At 42.0% G+C, this 22,292-nt stretch overlaps 2 protein-coding genes across 2 annotated transcripts in view; one reads left to right on the forward strand and one right to left on the reverse strand.

Moving 5' to 3' along the window:
* Positions 1 to 6,566, reverse strand: part of VEZT (vezatin, adherens junctions transmembrane protein) — a 56,072-nt gene extending 49,506 nt beyond the window's left edge. The window contains exon 1 of the mRNA XM_030445337.1: positions 6,419 to 6,566. Coding sequence (XP_030301197.1) covers positions 6,419 to 6,454 — 36 coding nt within the window. The 5' untranslated portion in view covers positions 6,455 to 6,566. The remainder of the gene's footprint in view (positions 1 to 6,418) is intronic.
* Positions 6,567 to 6,664: 98 nt separating this feature from the next.
* FGD6 (FYVE, RhoGEF and PH domain containing 6) overlaps positions 6,665 to 22,292 on the forward strand; it is a 75,398-nt gene continuing 59,770 nt past the window's right edge. The window contains exons 1-2 of the mRNA XM_030445327.1: positions 6,665 to 6,899; positions 16,486 to 18,925. Of these exons, the coding sequence (XP_030301187.1) occupies positions 6,887 to 6,899; positions 16,486 to 18,925 (2,453 nt within the window). The 5' untranslated portion in view covers positions 6,665 to 6,886. The remainder of the gene's footprint in view (positions 6,900 to 16,485; positions 18,926 to 22,292) is intronic.

Here is a 22,292-nt window from a genome sequence, read left to right on the forward strand (position 1 = left end):
TCTTGCTGTAATCTCTCATAAGTCTTAAGAAATTTGTGTATCAAAACATTTTATGCAGGCATTTGCCATGCTCCTCAGCACCAAGCAGCATCTTGAACTGTTACCTAACTAAGCAGTGCAAATTGTCTTTCGGAACCTGACATTTTTTACTCACTTTACATTCATCACCACACCAGTTTTTTTCTTTATATATATATTAGTATGGATTCTGAGATTTGATGCAGGTAGGTGAGCCAGAGAAGTCTCATTTTGTTAATTTGGTAATATTCTCCCTTTTGCACAAAATAAAATCTGAAGTCAGGAAAGATCACATATATAATTTATACTGTGTTTTTCAGTCTGGGGTTACTAACAGGAAAAACAATAAATACCAAATTTAAAAGTCTGAAGTGTGCTAATGATCAGATCTTCTAGATCTAGAATAAAATATTAAACAGTGACACTACTATTGTATACACTCTGCCAACCTTTAGGGAGGCTATTATTAAACATATATTTCCATTAGTACTGAAGTACCTAGCGAATAGCAACATTGAGCAAATAATATGGACAGAACTGGTGTAGGGTTGGCACAAGATTCATTAGTTAATTAAAACAAAGCCTCAAGTGAAGAAAGCATTCTTTCCTAACAAAAAAGTTTAAAATGTTTAAAAATGTTTATGGTAATTAAATTAATTCTGTATATATATTTACATTTTCTACATGCAGAGCTTTATATTTCAAACACTGGATGTGATAAAGGTCTTAAAAATCCAAGGTGGTGGCAGTTTGACATAGTGGGTGTTAAAAGATCTTTTTTTGTGTGTGAGTACAATCTTGTGTGGGTTAACTCCCTTCTGCAAAAAACCAGCACTGCAATGGAAAACAACAAAAGTCATCCCCATTTCTTCCAGCAGAACCATACAGCTGAAAGTCAGGATGACTTGCTGGGATTAGGTTCCAATGATGGTCTGGGTGAACCTGAAGGAAGAAACATCTTGCCAACGAGAAAAAGCAGAGAGAGCTGGGACTATTGAGCCAAAAGGCTTGGAGGGATCTCACTGATGCTCATAAATTGCAAAGAGGAGAGGCACAGGCTCTTTTCAGTGGTTCCCAGTGACAGGACCAGAGGCAAAGCCTACAGGTTCCCTCTGAACTTCAGGAAACACTTTTTCACTATGAGGGGACAGAGTACTGGCACATGTTGCCCAGAGAGGTTGTGGAGTCTCTGTCCTTGAAGATAACCAAAAGCTGTCTGGAGATGGTACTGGGGCAACCAGCTCTTGGTGGCCCTGCTTTGGCAGAATGGTGGACTAGATGATATTCAGAGGTCCCTTCCAACCCCAACTGTTCTGTGACTCTGTTAGGATAAGCTTTAATATCTATCCAAATGTAAAAAATAAGCTTGCACAACCTCATTAAAATATAGGGCAAATGATTAAGCTGGAAGCAGAAACTGGGAGCTGAAAATGCACTGAAAGAGCAGTGTTTGGATCACCTTCATCTTAGTGTTCTGAAAGAATGGGAACAAGAGATCAAAGATCCATCAGAAAGGATTTTTAGTAAAAGTATAAACTCAAAAGTGGGAAAAAAGGAAACTTAGTGCCTATAATTACATGGAGAAAAAAGCAGACAGGAATATGTCAGGCCCATGAACCTGACTAAAAACCAGCATGCTACTGAGAATAATTATTCTTTCTTGCAAAATTCAAAGACAGAGAAGAAAACAAATGATCATCAAAGAAGGTATCACGTGGGTTCATCAGAGGTAGCTTGTGTCAAACTTACTCGACCTCTTTCTTTGACAAGGTAGTTTAATTTTTCTAGACAAAGGAAATGCAGGTAGCTTATATGGACTTTCTAAAATGTGCCATATAGGATGTGAAGATTTGATTCCATGTCATGCCACTTAGGATGAAAAAGATGGGAAAGGAACCAAATATGCACATGGCAGAGGTAACAGTGGGTTATGCTGAACAGACAGCTATCAGATCAGAAGAATCACAGCATCATAGAATGGTTTGTGTTGGAAGGGACCTTAAAGATCATCAATATCCAAGCCCCAAGCATAGGCAGGGACACCTCCCAGGGGGCCAGGTTGCACAAGGCTTCATCCAACCTGGCCTTAAACACCTCCAGGGAGGGGGCATCAAGAACCTCCCTAGGCAACCTATTCCAGTATCTTACTATCCTCATGGTGAAAATTTTCTTCCTAATATCTAACCTACATCTACCTTCTTTGTTCAGCACCATTACCCCTTGTCCTGTCACCACCTTCTCTGGTGAAAAGTCCCACCCCAGCTTCCTTATAGGCACATTCATGTACTAGAAGGCCACTATAAGGTCTCCCCAGAACCCTCTCTTCTCCAGGCTGAACAACCCCAACTCTCTCAGCCTGTCTTTGTAGCTGAGGTGCTCAGCCCTTTGGTCATCTTTGTGGCCCTGCTCTGGACCCTGTCCAGCAGGTCTGGATCTTCCCTGTGCTGGGGGCTGCACAGCTGTATGCGGTATTCCAGATGTGGTCTCAAAAGCAGAGTAGAGGGGCAGAATCACCTCCCTTACCCTGCTGGCCATGCTTCTTTGGATGCAGCCCAGCATGTGCCTGGCCTACTGGGCTGTGAGTGCACACTGAAGGTTACTAATGGAGTTTTTAAAGAATGAGTCTTTGCTCAAAGCTTTTGAACTTCCTTAATTAACCTCAGACCAAAAAAGCATGACAGTGCAATTTCCCGGTAACATCTTGTAAGCAGAAAAGGATTGAAACGTCACAAAAAAATAACTGGATGACCTTGCTTAGGTCATGCTAATGGCATGCAATTTAACAGCAGAGAAGGGCAAGACCTTACACAGAGGGACTAATAAAAACATACTCTTTAATAATGTGGATGAGGTTGATAAAAACAAGGACAGATATGAGTAGTTACCCTACCACACTGCAGCCAAGTCAAACAGTTGGTAGACTTGAAAAAAGTTGCTTGTAGGCCGAAGATGCAAGAGACAAAGTATTCCCAGCAGAAGCAAGGGAATATATTTGTACAATATCCCAGCAAGAATGCTGAGTACTATACTGCAAGCTCAGGTAAAGAAAGATTAACTCAGATTGAGGCAGATGTAAAAAACTCCCTGTAGAACAAACAAAGAAAACTCAAACAAGAATTCCCAACAGGGAAAACTGTTTTGTTAAAATATATTGGGAGTATTCAGTTGAGCAAAATTCTTAGCCAGAATAAGATTGCTTTCTATAAATACAGTAGGATAAGGAAATTCTAGATAAATGTAAGAACTATATGAGCTACAGTATAATATTAGCAGAAGTACAAGTAGGTATGAAGTGACCATGAATAAAGGTAAAGTCAGAAATAAGATGGCAAATACTATCAAGCTCTGACACAGTCCTTCTACTGGAATAACGATGCAGAAATTTAGCCAGTTTGAACAAAAAGTTTCTTTAATTTACACTTGAAAAAAAAGAAAACAAGGAGAAGGTGACATAACCCAAACAGTAACAAAAAAATCTAACATAGTTCTAGCCTTATATCAAAATACATAAAATAATGCAATTTTCCAGAGGTCTCTGGAGTACATTCTAACTGCAGTGCACACTACACTGTAACTACAGCATTCTGTTTTCTAGCCCATTTTGTAAAAAAACTCAAGGAACTTAACATCACATTTCCTGTGTCATGATCTCCCATAATAATTAAGACTGGCATTAATTAAAAATTGTTATTCATTGTTTTAGTACAATCTACTCTCCACTGTAGCAGTTTTTAATTTGACACATCACTGGCAGAGGAGAACAGGCCAAGTGCATCGGGGGGACTTCTATTTCTTGGGTTCTGTCCCCTCCCCACAATATTTGTTGCATTTTAATTACAGGAGCAACCAGTTGTAACAAGTGCAAGAACTGAAATGCTGTGGACTATGCAGTCAGTGAGTGAAAATCACTAGCTGCTGTAGGAATTCCATTATAAACTGGATAGAGCATGGCAGCACTTACTGGATAGGGTAAAATACCCACCATTCATTATTATCAACCACAAGAATCTGCCATGGGTCTTGAGCTGGGTGGAAAACATTGCTTTCCAGTGCACCAACACCATGTTTGTGCTTCCCTTCCTTCAGAGATACATTTAAGTAAAAGATACTTTTATATTGAGAAAAATTATCAGTCCTTGGAAGCTCATAAATACCTATCAGTAGGCCATCATCTGTTTTATGCTGCATAATTTGTAATGCAGACAGCAGTCATTGATGTATTCAGGGCATGCTGGACAGAGCTATGACCTGATAAATGTATAGTAAATAACACAGGGAGTAACTGTGATGTGGAACAGGTTATGTGGAACAGGCATACCCCGTTCTGCCTCTCTTCCCTCTCCCATCCAATCTTTTGGTTATGAAAAACATAAAGAACCCACCTATTTCCCAATTATGCATTTCTTAGCACAGCACTACTACTTATAATATTGACCTATACCTTATTCACAAGAGGCCCCAAAGCCCAGAGATAACAGCTGCTGGATGTAACATAGCTCTAAATGCTGAAGGCCTCCCTGCAACAGTGACCACTGAAGAACATGGGAAGTGAAGAAATGGGAGGTGCAGAAAAATCCTAACTGCTTCCCAGAAACCACAGACAATTAATGTGGTGCATTTGGGGTCCAAGAAAGAAATTGCAACACAAATTAAAACATAAACTCATTGTAGCATTAGCTACCCAAATGCGTTTTGGCTCCTAGCTAATTTCCATCTTCAGCTCATCTGTGTGCATAATTCTCCATGGAGCCTTCATTTTACAGTAGCAGGACCACTCCTGAGCTCTTCTGAAAATTATTTTGGGGGTATTTCAAAGTACCCGTTATTATCAGTGGGTACCTCACCCATCTCTGCAATCAACCAATAAAAAAAAAAAAAAAACCCAAACCAACCACAAACTGTATTTTTCCTACTGTGGTTTAGTTACACCCTAATACCTGAAAGACATCCTATTATATTATTCAGTACACCTATAAGTGTGTATGTACACACACGTACAGAGAAATGTGTCAAACAGCCTTTACTAGTGTTTGAAATCCATTCACAATATGCAAAGAAAATAGTGAAGTACGTATGTACATGCAGGGAGATCTTTATTCCCTATGCAGCAGAACTTTTCCAATCAAAACTGTAGAACTTAGGAACTGTGGAACTGTAAAAGGAGTATCACTTTTACTAAAGAACACAACGCAGAGGGCGTGCTTTATACCGGTGAAATAAATTAATTTATGCCATCAAAGGAAGCGATTTAACATAGCAGCAATTTATTGTTAGGATTTGAGGTTGGTTGCGGATAAACACAAAACTTTGTGGTACAGACCAAAGCCATGAACAGGTAGTACTTACACAGCTGAGACAAAAAGCATTCCTCACACAGGGAGCTTTTTACACCCTGGTGAAACCAGAAGCCTTATTACTATTATAGTAACTAGTAATTTTAATGACAGTTATTTCTCTACAACCACTTTCTCTGTCCGCCTGCAAAAACAGGGGTGCTCTCCACAGAACCACAACATCAGGCATCTGTAACCATTGTTTAAAACACGGCGTGACAGTGTCACCCCTTTAACTAGACATGCAATACTAAAGGGTCTATGGAAATTATGTAAATTATACAAACACTAGAAAGACAGCTTCAGTACTTATTACGCAGCTGGGTGCGTGCTGAAATGTACCTTTTGCGTGAATTACACTAATTTAGCAGCAGGATTTATTAGCTACAAAGCGGCTTTGCTGCCTTCCCCCAGCCCTACAGCCCAGTGATCCACGCAGGGCGGTGCGAAGCCTGACACACGCAGCGAACCTTCTGCACCGGCAGCGACAAGGCGGTGCCGCCGGCACGGAACCCCCTCCCGCCCCTCCCGCCCCGTACCCCTCTCCTCAGCCCCTCATGGTTGGCACAGGCCGGCGGCGGCGGCTCTGAGGGAACACCCGCTGAGACGGGCCTGCCGCTCCGCCGCGCTGCCACCTCACCCAGATCGCACCGCCGGCACCACGGCCCCGCAGAGCCGCACAGCCCAGCCGGGCCGCCGCACAAAGGACGGCCCCTTCCCGGGGCTGAGCCTTGGCCTCGGCGCCGGCCCCGCTCCCTTTCCCGCCGACGGTCCCGCCCTCGGCCCGAGCCGCGGGGAGGCTCCGATCCCCAGGCTGCCCTGCAGCGCGGGACACCTCATCGCCGGTCCCGGCGAGCAGCGCTCCCGCTCGCCGGCCCCACAGCGGCTGCCGCAGGCTGCCGGCGGCAGGCGCTGCCTCCGACGGGCCGGGCCCCGCGCCCGCCTCCCTCCCGACGGTCAGTGAGGGCCGCCCGGCGCACGCCGCCCCCGGGGGCCGCGGCGCAACGCCTGGGCGAGGGGGCGGAGAGACACGGGCCCAACCCGCCCCGGGTCACCCCCCATCCCACCTCAAACACCACTTCTTCGTCAAACTCCGGTGTCATCCTTCTCCGCCATGCCACCCCCTGCGGGCACTCTGGGAAACGGAGTCCACCGCCCCGCCGGCGGCCCCTCCCCACCGGGCCGGGCCGTGCCTTGCGCCGAGAAGAACTACAACCCCCAGAAGGCACAGCGAGAGCCCACTTCCGGGAGGGTCCGTGACGGGAGGTGCTGATTGGTGAGCGGAGGCGCCAGGTCCGGCAGGGGGCGCTGCCGGGTGCCGGTGGCCTCGGCGGGTCTGGCGGCGGGCGCTGCCGGCGCTCAGTTTGCCGCCAGCCGCGGGGCGTTATGCGGCGGTGCCGGGCGGGTTCCGCGGCTGCTGCTGGTGCGGCTGCTGCTGGGTGGCGGCGCGGGGGAACAATGGGCTCCTTCTCCTCGTCCCTGAGAGGGGCCGTGGCGTAAAGGGAGGACGGGGAACGCGGCGCGTGGGGCGCACCATGAGCTCCGCCGGTGAGTGCCCCGGGAAAGTTTGGGGAGCGGCGGTTCTCTTCCGCTCGGGCGGCGGCAGGCGGGCATCCCGCACGCCCCCGTGGTCGGAGAGCTTCGCATCGCCTCGCCTCGCCTTGCCTTATCTCATCCAGCGGGGCCCGGCTCCGGCGGGGGTTGTGGGGTTATAAGGGAGGGACGGCGCCGCTGCCCCGGCGGTGCCGGCGTGGGACGGGAGCGGGAGTCGCCGCTGCGCTCCCTGTCCCAGCAGCGTCGAGCGGCTGCGCCCGACTCTCCCCCTTAGCCGCGACGGTGCCGGGCGCTGCGTCCCCCTCTCGCACCGGAGGAAGAGCGGGGCGGCGGGCTGGGCGCGGCTGCCGCGGGTAGGGGTGCGGGCACTGCCGCGCACTTCGCTGCCGCCCCGGGGGGGGGTCAGCCTCGCCGCGGGCACTTTGGCCTCGGGACGGAGCCGGGGACTCCGCGGCGTGCGGCTGCGGCGTCTCCGGAGAACGGGAGCCTTCGCCTAGGGCTGAGCTGGCGGCGGGTGGAACCTGCTGAGAGCGGGGGTTGCTGGCAGGGAAGACAGCACCGGGGTTTTTGGGGGGCTCGCTCCGCCCGACTTCGCGGAACTGTTAAAAGTTTGTCAGCGTCTGAGCTGGGGTGATGTACCTGGCTCCATGGAGCTCACTCCAGCTGAAGCTCTCCCGCTGAGGCAGGGGGGTACTGCGAAGCTTCAGGCGTTTCCAGTTGCTGGGCTGAGCTGACCTACTTCGGTGCTTCCCTTACCTTTCACCCTCCTCTTCCTTATCGCTGCCAATTTTACGGCTGGGAGAGCTGCAAGGCAGAGTCTTGGTTTAACACAAGAGGTCCCCGTGTTTGAGGGAGTTGCTGATGTTTTTGAGTTATTTGGCTGGATGCTGGTGTGCTGTTAGTGCTTTTGCTCACTAATCTGTTAGATTAGGGGATTCCTTTCCTAGTCTGCTTGAAGGCGAGAACAGGAGTTCTTTCTGCATTTGAAAGATGTCATGCGTAGGTTATTATATATTGGATGGAAACACAACTAATTACAGTGTAAACCTGAAGCAGCCAAATGCTTAATGTATGGATGGGGGGGGGAGGGGGAGGGGGTTCTAAAGAAGGAGTGGTACACAGACATCAAGAAAAAAACACACAAACCTATTTCCTTTTAAGTATGTCAAGTTGTTATCAAACCCAGCTTTGAGTTACCTCAGCTCTCTTAGTTAATAAGAATTTACTGGATAAAAGAAAGCTATTCAATCTATCTTTCTTCTTCATTTAGTCTATTCCCATTCTTAATACATATATGACAGCTGATTTTGGTTAGGTGTTGAAAAACATGTAATAAAATAGGATGGCATCTCTAGTTAACAGCTGCATTTTATGTTCACCTTGTTTAGTAGTGCCTCTAGCAGTGCAATTCACCCCTGCTCTGCTAAGAGTTAAACAGCTGTACAAATAAAAGATAACGTGTTAGGGGGTGCTCAAGAGCTTAGAGCTGGGTTGTTAAAATAACACTAAGTTTCAGAAAGTTGGTTAGATTTTCAGCACTAAACAGTTATTTCAGGACTTAAAGAGCTGGGATTGTGTGTTTTAGTTTGTGTAGTGATGGTGAAGAGGAAGGGGTTGTGGTGAGCCAAGTCACTTAGAAAGCAAGAGAAAGGGATGGTGAGGAATATCAGTAAGACGAAAGTCCTTCAGTTTAATGGCAAGTGTGAATTTTAGTGAGGAATTTGAAGTGTGAACGTAGAAGGTGTAGAGTCCTGGTAGGCAGGAAGACAGAATGGTAGTGTGGATGTGATGGTTATTGAAGAGGGGATGAGGAATATTTTGTGTGTGATGGATTATGTGAGGATAAAAAAAATATATGGAGAATGGGTGAAACATGATCAGAGGTTTAGGATCTTGATGAAAGAAAGTGTCAGGATAGCTTTTGACATGTCAGTTAAGGAGCTCGTGGGCAGGGTATGAAGAGGACTGTCAGAAGGCTGTTCTTTAGGTTAAACATCCCTTTCTGTATTTCTGCAGAATTCAGCTCCTGAAACACATGGGCATGCTTTATAAAACTATTGCTCAAATAAAAACTTACCATCCCCTGTATTTTAATTTCAGTCTATTGATCTATAGGATCTATTTCCCCCATTGGAATTATGTGGATTGTGAATTCAGTTATTACCCTGGTTTGTGTGACATAAGCTAGCTTTCTGACAACTGATTGGTAATGCAGTGTTTCAGTAAAAATGTGTGAAGGCTTCAGCTGGAACTTGAGATGCCTAGAAATCCTTCTGCTCTCCCTTCTGTTTAACTTCAAGGCCTTGACTTTTAAGGTGCCTCTAGATCAGAGCAGCCTGGTACAGCATCATTGGTCTTGATTTAATGATTTTAAGTAGAATTTTCAGGTATGGGTGAGTTAAGCTTGATAAGCAGGACTGTGTAAGAGACGCTGTGTGGTAAGGAAGGAAACACTGAGCACAGCTTCTGTCCATAGGCAGAAGTTGAGAGAGGTCACTGATAAACCAACCTTAGCTCCACTCCAGCTTGCCTTCTGCCTTTCTAAATCACACGGTGCATATTCAGTTTGTTGCTATGTATCTTTCCAAGTTCCTCTACAAATTTTTTTTCAGCTACATCTCAGTCCAGAGCTGGACATAATGCAGTGGCAGGTGAAGGATTCTGCTGTAGCTGCTGCTTAGGTATATAAAATGTACATGTAAATCTGGACTTGTTAGAACTAAGAAACTAGAGCACCTACTCAAAATACTTCTAGATAATTTAAAAATCATCTTACTGTAGTGATCAACCTGTATGTTAGTTTCAGCCTTCATTTATAGCTATTCTTCTCTCATTACTTTCTCATGTACTGCATGTTCTTTATATATAATACTGATGAATGTTCGTTTACTCTTTTTCTGCCTGGAACTATTGTGCTGTCTTTGAGCATGTGCTTTGCCTTTAAAAGGGAAAAACAAAAGCTCAGAGTTACAAGTTTGGCATTTATTATTTGTTGCTGAAGAAACAGTCCTTATATGTGAATCTGTACAGCTTATTTAATGTGGGCAAAATGTATAGCTCAGATCTGAAATATGATTTGACAACAGCAATGAGAAATATGTAGTGTATTTTAATGTAAAAAATGTAAATCATAGGGGGGAAAAAAACACAGCAGGAACAGAGTAGAAAAAAAATCAGCATGACTTTTCCAATCAAACTCCATTGCTTTCAAGGGTTGAAAAAAATGAGGCCTACAGGGTTTAATGTCCCTTTAACCCTCTAATATGTCAAGTCTCATTAGAGTAACTCAGTGCTCTCTTCGCATGCAATCTTAAAAGGTTTTTTATTCCTCTCCTGTCCTTACTCTGAAGTTATCCCCGATTTTCCTGTTTTATTTCAACAAGTCATTGAACAACTTGAGATTTTGAAATTAATGTTTTCCTTTTGTAGCTTATTTAGGATGTTTTCTAAAACTAGTGGCTTGGAAACTATCATTTTCCCTTGTGTTCTAAAAAATACATGTGTTATCTTCCGGGATGTCATGACTCATTTTTTATTTTTTGTTTTTTTCTTTTGAGCATTGTGGCACCTGAGAAAATCAGAGCCTCTGCATAATGACAAAATAAATACTCAAGTACAGAAAATAAAATAATGATCATGCAATACTTTTTTTTGAGGTGTTTACCTACGGAAAGTTTCTTCCTGTAACTGAAAGCAAAAGAATAGAACTGAGAAGCCTTGTTGTGAGACATTAAAACTGAAGTTGCTGGAGAATGAGAGTTTTTAAATAGTTTATCTGATTCTCTGTGCATGTATTAGCTGCTACTGTGATAATCTCTGAATATAACCCAAACATATAGCAATAATTATCTCTAAATACATGCTGGGTTCACTTTCTTGTTTTGCGTTCATGAGCTGAAGTGTTTTATGCTGAAAGTATTCCCAAGAACAGTGAGAGGGCTGTTGGAGTGAGCTCCACATTCAAGTGAGAAAGAACAGCATGCTAATCCCTTGGTAAATACCTTCTGGACATTGTAGTATTTTCATATATATCCTAGAGATGTGATTTACTCTGAGAATACATTGTGCATATGTAAACATAGTGCCATGAGAAAGCTGGTATGTATAAATACAGTATCAAGCCCTTTTCTTTTCCTAGTACATTTCAAATAAATTTCACTTATGAGGTGACAAGGAATAAAGTGCCTTGTATATTGTGCAGTAAGATAAGAGTATATATATGTCCAGCTACTCTATCTTGCCTTGGCTTACCCCATAGTAACTCGGTTGTTACTTAAATTTAGGTTCTACTGATGTCAAAATCCTATGTCACGCTGATTTTGTTTTAGTCTTCCCACTGTTTGTGTTTCAAAAAGGTATTTCTATGGTGTGGGCTGCAGGATTATGCTGCAGGGATACCTCTTGGGTGGCTGGAGTCAGTGCCCTAGGGAACCCTGAAATACCAGGAGAGAAGCCTCTGTTCATGTGGGGCATTGAGAGGAAAGAAATACCAAGTTATGTTTACACAACAGCATCCAGAACCATTACTCCAGTTGAACATAGTTTGTTCTTTTGCTGCTCCTAAGCATAGACGTTGTTAACATAATCTCAAAAGTATGGACATAAAGATAACCTGGAAAAATGTTCCTTTAGCAATAGTATCTTATATTGCAGAAGGGGTAGTGCTATTTGGTGGTTTTGTTTTGTTTTGTTTTGCTTTCATTCAACTTCATACATCTTTCTGTGCTGGGCAGGCAAGATAACAAGAGGTACAAATTTGAGGCAGAGATCTAAAGCTGTGTAATAATAGTGCTTACAGCTGCACTGTCTTAGTGGTCTTCCTGCTCATTCATGATACTGCATAGAATACACACAGCATTTTTAAGAGGTGTTCTCAAATGCCAAATCCTATAATCTGAAGAACAGAAATGGATGCTTTATGGCCAGAAAATTTGAGAGCAGAAGTTACTCCAGAGTGTTCTCATCCTCCTCTAAAAGAACTAGAAGGTAGGACAAGAGCATATGCTAGTTGAGCAATAATGAGCAGAGGAGATCAGGATGAGAATGGGTGTTGCTTTTCCCTTGGCACACTGGAGGAGATAGTTTGCCAGAGGGACAAATGTCTGTTCTCTGTGCTGTGACCTTAAGTCAGGCAAAGAGGGTAATGCATTGACCTGAACAGGTGATGCTAATGGCTATTTATTGTTTAAAATGTAATGACCTTTTTAATCCATATTTTTTAAAGGGTGTTGGGTGTGTTGATATTTTTAAGCATCTTTTTTTTTTTCCTCAGCACTGAACATAGTGTTGGCTGTTCCTAGATGAGCAGCAGATTTCCTGTTGGTGATGGCAGCTTTGTTAGTCACTTTATTTATGGATTTTTTCCTTTGCTTAGTCAAGCAAGTCAGAGGATATCTCTGGCTGCTAATAATTTAATCTGTTTTTAAAAGTTAGACTTTGGGTTTCTGCTCTTATATTTGGCTTAATTGCTGGTAACCCTTGATGCTGATCTGGATGGGTAGGGATAATCTCTGAGAAATGGGGTAAAATGAGGGGTGGGGGTAGTGCAGGGGAAGTCACAGTGATTCTCTATTTTAATCTCCTGAGTAAGAAGAAAAGCCATAGTTCCAATGTCAAGTCCGAAAGTTCCTCTAAAACTTCTGCACATCTCAGAAAGTGTGTTTAGGTTGACTTAAAAGTTCTGGTAGCTGTACCACAGCCCTGGGTGAGATGTTTCTGTAATTAATTATTTTTTTATTTAATAATAATTTTAAAGCTTTGTTTCTAGTTTAAACTTGTCCAACTTCAGTGGGCAGCTTTGGCACCTCACTGTGTCTCTATTTCCTGATTAAAGAGGTATAATCTGCTACAAAAAAATCTTTCATAAGTATATATGTATAAGTATATATAAGTGCATAAGTATATATACTATTTCCATGTCACTTCTTAAATTCTTGGTTAAATTAAGAAGAATGAGCTTTCCTGGGATTTGCAGTATAGTTTTTAGACCTGGATACTTCTATAGTTATTTCTTCCATTCTTCCCAGATTTTCATTTAAGAACGACAGAAAATGACATAGCATGTCACTAGAGGACTGGCAGGTACTGTGTGCAGAAATATATTCAGCTCCCTTCATCTTTTTATATTTACCTCCTTGTAATTTGGAGGCTGAGTTACCACCTAGGTGCAGACCTGCATGGAGCTGATATAAAATAATTATCTACAGTGATTTTCAAGTTCTCCTCAGTGTTTACTCTCCTAAACATAACCAACCGCCTCTGTTCTTAGGTGCACAGTTCCAGATGGCACCAGGAAAAAGCCTGTTGTCCAAACAACTCAGCACTCCACGAATTTGTTGTATAATGTTTCCTGATGATATTTATTGCCTTTAACCAAAGAGACTCACTTATGCTTGTCATTTAACTAAAAAGTCATTCTCATGTGACTTTCAGTCATTCCTTATACCTTTATATATACAGTTGCCTCCTACTTAGTTTTCTTTCTATTCAGGATGAGAAATTGTCCCTTTTAAAGCACTATGTTATGTAGAAAATGTTTTTTATCCACACATAGTGAATTAAATTTATTTCTAATCAACTGAACTTCAAGTCTTGATTTCTAATGAAAATCTAATACACTCTTACCCTTGCCTAGCTGCTGTGATGATTTTTTTTCCCTTCTAGGAAATTAATCACTTGTTCTTCTCAACAAAATGTCTTTAAGTTTCTGAAAAATACTATTGGTATGCATTCCCTTCCTGAAGTCTTTCCTCTCACGTCATACTTATGTTTGAAAGGGCTCCTCATCACATTCCTTTCTGAATGAGTGGTCTACTGCAGATCTGTATTGATACCAAGACTGTAGAGTGCCTGTTAATACATTGACCCATATCTACTCTAGATGAAATGAGCAATCACTTTAAAGCAGATAGTGGTGGCTTTATTATACCACACAACCCGCCAGACTCTTCTGTCTATCCCAACTTTGAAGTAATTTCAAAAATTCTAGAAGGTTTCAGAGATTGTACTGAATTGCACTTATTATCAGAAATGAATTTTTGTGGCTATGTTAATTGTCTAGATTTTCACTATTGGCATATAAACAACTGGTTTGCTTAATTTGCATCCCTTTACATTGTCATGTTTTAGGTTTGAATCTAATATTCAGGTAATGGTATCATGCCATACCCTCTTGAGTGTACTTCCTAATGAATACTATTTGAAAGGCTTGCAAGGTAATCTAGTTTGCTTGCTACCCAAAATGTTAGGCAGTCACACTAGGGAGAGAGAGAGAGGCTTCCAAGGTTTGTGGACTTCGTTTTGTGGAGTGGTACCAATAATCAAGAGGATGTCTGTGTCTTCTGCAGTCTGTTTCTCCTATTTGAGCATCAGGAAGGGTTCACTAGCAGACTGTGTCTCTCCTGTTTTCAAGGAGCTTTAATACCTTAATAAATGTTACTGAACATGGTCCAGGTCTACTACTGCATTGTGTTTTGTGACAAACTGGGCACCCCTCCTTTGTTTTTTCTGTGGGAAATGGGCTTCTTTATTGCCATCACTTTGTTCTCCAACTGGAACAGGCAATTGCCTTGTCTGAAAGTGAGTGTACGACTCCCTTTTGCTCTTCAGGATCAGTGGTTGCCCATCCAAAGGATTAAGTTTTTTGTTTTGTTGGTTTTTTTTGTTTTGTTTTTTGGTTTTTTGGTTTTATTGATTGGTTGGTTGTTTTTTTCCTAGCAAACTATTGACTCTTCACTGTTTTGGAAACCTCTGTCTTTGGACAGGTAGAAGAAGGTGGTGTGGTCTTTGCAGTAGCTGGTAGTTGAGTGGCTCTCAGCTCTTGTTGGTGGCTGTACCTTTGGAAAGAAATTCTGTATTCCTTCTTGCAAAGTGTCTCAAATTGTCTCTGCCATTGGTTTTACCTCTTTGCTAATGTAACTACAGTAAGGGCAGCTATTCAAAGTGTAAGTGGAGTCAGTTTGGATACCATGTAATGATTCATGTCCTAGAAAAACATGGTTTTCCTGTTTCTATAGTAGAGACATTGTTTCTGACTGTCTGCTTAGACCAGTGGTTTAGCTTGGGAAATGCTCGCAACAGAAGGCATCTGCCTTTTTTTTTTTTTTTTTTTTTTTTTTTTTTTTTTTTTTTTACCATCTAAATTTCTTTCAAACAAACAAAAATTCCGGAGAAAAAACCCTGAAAGTTTATTCTTCTATTTCGAGGCTAGAGAATAGGGTATAGTTGCACATTTATAATAATAATCGTGATTCAAAAGCAATCAAAACACCAAACCCACATTTCAAAGGGAATAATAAATCGATAGTTTACCCCTTCTCTTTGCCTTTGAAACGTCATTTAGAATGCTTTCTTCAGAGTTTTATTTAGCATGTGTACAACTTCCTGAAAGTATACCAAAATATTATTCAGAACAAAGGTAAAAAGTACAGAGGTAGTAAATTTAAAAAAAAAACCAAAATGCCAGAATGAGAAATCTGTTTACTTTATAAATAATTTTTCATATAAAAAATATTTGGAAATCTGAAATTATTTCAGCATATGGAAATAAATTGTCTTAGGTAATTTTCTTTAATATCTCAAAGTATTTCAGGCATACCTTAAAAAAACACAACACAACACAAAAAAAAAACCCACCAAAAAAACCCAACCCCCAAAAGAACAACCAACCAAATAAAAACCTGCAAACAAACAACACCATCAAGACTCCATAATCTCCAAGTTCCACATGTGCTCCTTTTCCTGCTGTCCACTTTCCCCGGGGTTTGTCATCTTGTGCTGTCAAATGGGTCATAAGTCACAGCAATGGGTAGCAGTGGTGACTGATTCTAGGTCAGACCATAACATGTTGGCAAAAGTAGTTGTATAAAATGTACACAAGTGGTATTTTACTTTTAATGTGGGAGATTGATGACTTGTTACAGATTAATGCATTAACTTCACACCACAAAATCCTTTCACTGAACTGATGATAATGGCATGCATTTTTATAACTGGGATAGTAATCCATCTCAAATATTGTTTGAAAAGAAAAAAGGGGAATTATAGGTTGCACATTTCCAAAGGCTGTAGGGTAAGGGTGTTGAACTGTCCTGGTAGTTACCCCTAGCTGTTCTCTTGTCTTCACAGTTCGCTACACATGTCATATTTGCACCATTTAAAAATTTCATTTTACTAGTTTTAATGCAAAACCAGGTTAATCTACTATTATTTTTTTACTAGCATCACACTATTATTCATATTATACAGCATCTTAGTATCTGATCAAGGACATGTAATCTCATAAAGTTTAAGGTTTATTTCATAAACTATTTTCTTAATTAACAGGTTACCCTTGAAGACTTTTCCCATCATTTCTTGATTGTGTCTGTCTCAATTAAAAAAGGCTACTATTGAAAAAGCAGTCATAGCAAAGGGGGTCATGGCTCTGGAGGAGAATGTATACATACACACACAAAGATCCTGTAAATAGAGATTTAAATGTTACAAAACTAATAATACTGCAGTGCAGGTGGTGTTGTTCTGTAGGCTGATGGTGACTAAACCATGGTGACTAAATAATTTTTTTTTCCATCCTTCCTAGAAATCAAGAAGCCACCGTTGGCCCCCAAACCAAAATTTGTGGTAGGACCCAAGGCAACGCCTCCACCTGTTGCACCAAAACCTGATGTTGTACTTTCTGGTGTTATTCAAGCAGCAAGGAAAGCCAAGCCAACAATTGCACCAAAACCAAAGGTTCTCAAGAGTTCGTCCATTCCAGAAGTTAAACCTCCATCATCTACACAGAAAAGCACAAAAAGCTTTGAGGAGCACAGGGAAGATTCTTCTCAAACGTTAGACCACTTGAATTACAAAAATGAAGCTTCAGAAGGAAGTACTGATAATACAGCATATATTCTACCTGTGTCATCTTGCAAATTTGAATGCATTCATAAGCTTGGAAATGGGGAGAACACCTGTAACGCTCAGATAATTTTTGAGCACTTTGAAAACATAGAGAACATCAAAGTTGGTGAAAACACTGAGCTAGCTTTGGGGAATAGTCACAATGAAAAATTGACAAGTAGAAATCAGGTGGTTTTGAAAGCCAGCATTTTGGAAGAGAAACTTAAGGATGTTCTAACTCATGGTGTGTTTCCCAACAGCAGTCCTGTGAGGCACAGGTATGCAGACAAGCTTGACAGAAGAGATGGCAGCTGCTCCAAGAATGATGTTAAAATAGAGTTTAAGGAGCTTGTACATTCTTCATCATCTTCAGATGTAGCTAAAGGGAAGCAGCAAAATACTGACAGTAAGCTCACTGCTGATGAGTTTCAAATGTCTGAAACTTGTCATGGTTTGACTGAAAATAACCACATTTGTTCTTGCCCATTGGACCAGGAAATCCTGGGAAATGAAAATTTAAGTGGCAATAGTGCATTTTCAGGTGAAATGGGTGTGAAAGCAGATGTTGATAAAACCTCCTCTGAAACATCTTCAGTCCCGAGCTCAAAAGTGCTTCCTATCCCTAAGCCAAGAAAGCCACGTGCTGCATGTCTAGTCCGTCAGGATGGCATAGACAGCACAGGAGAAGGAACAAAGGAATCCTCTAATTCAGAGAGAGATCCCTCTGGGCTTGTGGAGCAAAGCTTTAAAAAGTCAGCAAAAATTAATATCCTTGTTCAAAGTGTTTGTTATAACAATAATGCAGAAATGCTTCATCCTGAAAAATGTGAGATAACTCAAAACAGTGTGGACAAAGTGCATCACATGAAGGAACCTGCTGTAGATGAGTCAACGTCACAAAATCTTTTGCCTCAGTTGTCACACAAGGTGTCTGATTTGGTGGAAAGTGTTGAATGTTCTTTAGATGCAGACCATAGCTTAGTCAACTCTATGGATGAGGTGACAGATGATTCCAGTATGCTAGATGCTGCGGACAAAAGGACTTACTTTGTCAGATGTGATGCTTTGTCCATGAGCCTGCCAAAGCAACTCAAATTAACCAGCAGTCAGCACTCATCTGCTTCCAGTAGCCTCCATGTTTCCCCACAAAAATTGGAAAATAAAGAACTTAAAATAAAGGATGAAAGCTCTCCAAGAATTGTTCCTAAGAAGCCACAGAGGCACAGCCTGCCAGCCGCTGGTGTGTTGAAAAAAGCTGCATCAGCAGAGCTTGTGGAGAAAAGTTCTTATACCTCCGGTGAGGATAAATTGAATGGTGTTCTGGAAAGATCTCATTTCACACGTCCACCAACCAAGGAGCAAGGTGCACTATCATCCTGTGACATACCCAAACGTTCTTCTGAGAAGCCGGTCTGGAAGTTACCTCATCCTATTCTTCCATTTTCAGGAAATTCCGAATCATTAAAAACTGCTAACATTGCAACCAGCTTCAACCACTTGACTGTTGTGACAAAGCCTAGGGCCAAATCTCTCTCTTCTGTGGACATGGAAAGGACAGACAAACCTTGCAAAGACCATCAGAAGAAAAACAGTTTGAGAAAGTTTCTTAACTTGAAACTGTCTGTTTGCTTAATGAAAAGTGACTTCCAAAAATTTCTGTCTAAAGGCAGCCAGTCAATGGATAGTGCCATTGCCAACCTTTCTACCGGGGATGGGTATGGAAGTGGTAGCAACCGAAATACAGCATCTGTAGGCAGTGAAAGGAAAGCTAAATCTGCCAAAGCACATTCTGTAGAAATATGTAGTCCGGCGTTACAGAAGAAGAGGCAGAGAAACAGAAGTCAGCCTGAGATGCGGAGTAACCAAAGGCTGGAGTCCTTGGATGGACATGCACTGTTGGGAGAGAACTTGTCACACGCACATTTGAATTCTGTACCCAGTGCTTGTGCTCCAGAGTATGAGAACGTGCGTCACTACGAGGAGATACCCGAGTATGAGAACTTGCCTTTTGCTATGGGTGCTAGGAGAAATCTCTGTTTTGAATGTCCAAACTACAGCAGTGTGGAAGACCAGAGCCATGGCTTCTATGAAGTTGAGGAGCCTTGTGAAGCCACAAGCAGGCGTTTGAGACTTGGCAGGTAAACTAAAGAAAAAAGGGAAATTAGACAGCTCCATTGCAACTCTGTTGGTTGTGAACATGTTTAGATGGTGACTTGAGAGGCTCTATTTCTTTAAAAAAAAAACAGTTGTTGCTGAATATCTTCATGTGCTTTTGCTGGTTTTTTAACTCTTTGCACTTCGTAAAGAGTGAAGAGGAAAAATAAACTAGTTATTTCTCATATATGACAAACAAATTGGGAAACTAATGGTGCTTTTCCAGATTAAAGGAAAATCCTATACAGTTACATATTTGTATCCAATGATACTGAAATAGGGAGGCAGAAACCTTACCATGGTGTCAGGACGAACATTAATAAGCATTTATGGAGTGCATAGTTGGTTCATTTGTAGTGGCGATGAATGTGGTTTTAGATCTGCTAATAGATCTGGGAAAAGGAGGCAAGCTTTTGGGTATTCAGATTCTCCATCAGGTCTTGAAAGCTTTTTAGGTATAACAGATACAATTGCCTCTTGAGTCTCCTGTATCTCCCTGTGCTCCCAGCAAAGGCAGTGGTACTGCATGGGTTCTGTGTGACTCACACAGAACAGTGCTGAAAGATGGGGCTTGCTGACTCTGCAGGCTGCTGCTGTCTTTCGTTGTCTCAGGAGGTGGTGGAGACAGATAATATCAGAAGAATCAACAATGGATTGAACTGATTCACAGATAAGTCCAAGGCAGATGCATAATGGAATAGGCAGGAACAGATTTCTTAAGATCTGTGGTACTGTGATTGTGAGTGCTTGGAAGAGGAATGGGCTGTAATGAGTGGCCAGGCTCATAGGTTTACCCTTATTAGTGTAGCTTACTGTGTCTGTTACTGTGTTAACAGATGAAGCATTGTTTTAACCCAGCACAGTATTATTTAACATTACTTCAGCTGGTTTTACTGATCCTCACCAGAAAATAAGATAAGGAATAATAAGGATTTCATAGAATGGACTGGGTCGGAAGGGACCTCAGAGATCATCAAGTCCAACCCTTGATCCACTACCGCTGCAGTTACCAGACCATGGCACTGAGTGCCACATCCAGTCTCTTTTTAGATATCTCCAGGGATGAAGAATCCACTACTTCCCTGGGCAGCCCATTCCAGTGTCTGATCACCCTCTCCGTAAAGAAATTCTTTCTAATGTCCAACCTCAACCTCTCCTGGCACAACTTGAGACCATGCCCTCTTGTCTTGCTGATAGCTGCTTGGGAAAAGAGACCAACCCCCCCCTGGCTACACCCTCCTTTCAGGGAGCTGTAGAAAGTGATGAGGTCTCCCCTGAGCCTCCTCTTCTCCAGGCTGAACAGCCCCAGCTCCCTCAGCCTCTCCTCATAGGATATGTGCTTAAGTCTCTTCACCAGCTTAGTTGCCCTGCCTATTTCAATGAAATATGTAGCCTGTGTACTTCTTAGTCCCCAACAAGTGTCTTTATACTGTTGACAGTATACACATATTGACAAGAATCAATGAGCTAGCGTGTAGATAGTCACATTTCATTTCATTTTCTATAGATAGAAACATTTAACTTCATTTTTCACTGAGAGCTGCTAAAGTTCTGTTCATTTTGAATGTATGTGTAGTGAATGCACGCTTAAAAGAATCTGGGAGCTGGACAGTCTGTAGGGGAGTAGGTCCTCTTCTATAGGAGGAGACAAATATTTTAAGTAGCATCTTGTGTTAATAATTGTTGATAGAGACGATATTCTCAATGTTGGACTGCTGAATGGAAAGTATGAAGCCTCATACTAGGACGTAGGATTTCTGGTTATGGGGTTTGTATTGTTATATTTATTTATGTGGCTGTTGAGTATTTTTCTTGTTTACAGTAGGGTGACGCTTGATTTTGTCTTGCTACAGATTAAGTTCCTGACAGTCTGTGCTTTTTGTTTAAGTCTAATCTTTGGATATCTTCTGGGGGTTTTGACCATGCACTCTTCCTTTGAATTGTTTTACCTAAGAAGGGTAAGACCCAACTGAAGTAGAGAATATAATTTCAATGTGTTTATGCAATCTATTTTGGCTTGTGTTGTGGTTTTGGGTCAGGTCTTTGCTTTGGGGGAAAATAAAAGGACTATTTTGCTATGTAAGTATGATATATATGACACTGCAGTTGCTCCTTGAGTGAAATTCTATAATTCTTATCTGGCTGAGTGTGAGAGGTTTATACTTATTCCCTCTCCACACAAACCTTGCCCAGTACCATTGGTGATTTAAGGATTTAAATGATCTTTGCACCCTGGCACATCTGCAGCTGTAGCTAATCCCTAAGCTGGATGTTCTTGACATAACTGGGTTTCTGTTGTGTTTTTCTTCTAAAGGCATGCCATAGAAGATCATATCCAGAACACTTCGTATTTATTTTAAGTAGGTTACATAGTCAGAAACTACCTTAGGAAACAATTAATGCAGTTACTTCAGCAGATCTTTGGGAACACAGAAATCCCTAGGAGAGAAAGGGACACAGCAGGGCAGTGGTCTCTTGACCCGGATCAGCTGCTGCTGGAAGAGCAGGTACATGTACTCATTTTGGCTCTGGTTTGGGAGGTGTGAAGGTCAAGAGTGTAAGCTGTAAGGACAGGGACAGGCAGGTAGCTGCTCCAGTTTTCTCATCTGTTGTTATCTCAAACTCTTTGAAGCTTCTTTATCAATATTGCCTTACCTTTTCTGCATAGGTCTTTAAGAGCCTTTTCTCATTTCCTGGGCCAGGTGGTATTATAAAACTGGTTAGAGAAAGAGTGCTGATGTTATTGAAATAATTACTGCTTGTCTTTTCCCCAGCCTGTCAGAACATGCACTTAGTTCTTCTTTGTAGATCGTGGCAAATGAGAGTCCTGTAATGCACTACTAATGGGGATCTCAAAGCAAATTATGATTAAAGCCAGCATACAAGTGAGATTGTTCTTCTGAGAAATACATAAACTGATTCCTTACATTTACAGTCATAGTACTGCAAATGCAGTGTATGGGGTCTGAATGCTAGGATTGTCGTTACTGGAAGAATTTGTTGGTGTCTTTACCCCATGATACTTTTCTTTCTGGAGGAAGAAATAAAATTTTCATAATGTACCCAGAGCTTCAGTGGTTACTGAGAAATTTCCTCCTGATCCCATCTGGTGAAACCAGTATGCTTTAATGGAGAATGGTAATAGCTTCTGACACTCTTATCCTGCCTGCATGTCTTTAAATTCAGATATGTTTTGTTTGCTTGGGCCTTAGGGATTTAAATGCAAATAAGAGGCTTGGTTATTTAATAGTGGGTATCAATTGTCAGTTACCACTTGATTTTGAGTTACTTGTTGTCATCCTCCTTCCTATTGAAGGTGGGCTTGGATTTGAAAGGAACCAAGGTCATAAT

The sequence above is a fragment of the Calypte anna genome, chromosome 1 (genome assembly GCF_003957555.1).
Source record: "Calypte anna isolate BGI_N300 chromosome 1, bCalAnn1_v1.p, whole genome shotgun sequence".
Taxonomy (NCBI): Eukaryota; Metazoa; Chordata; class Aves; order Apodiformes; family Trochilidae; genus Calypte; species Calypte anna.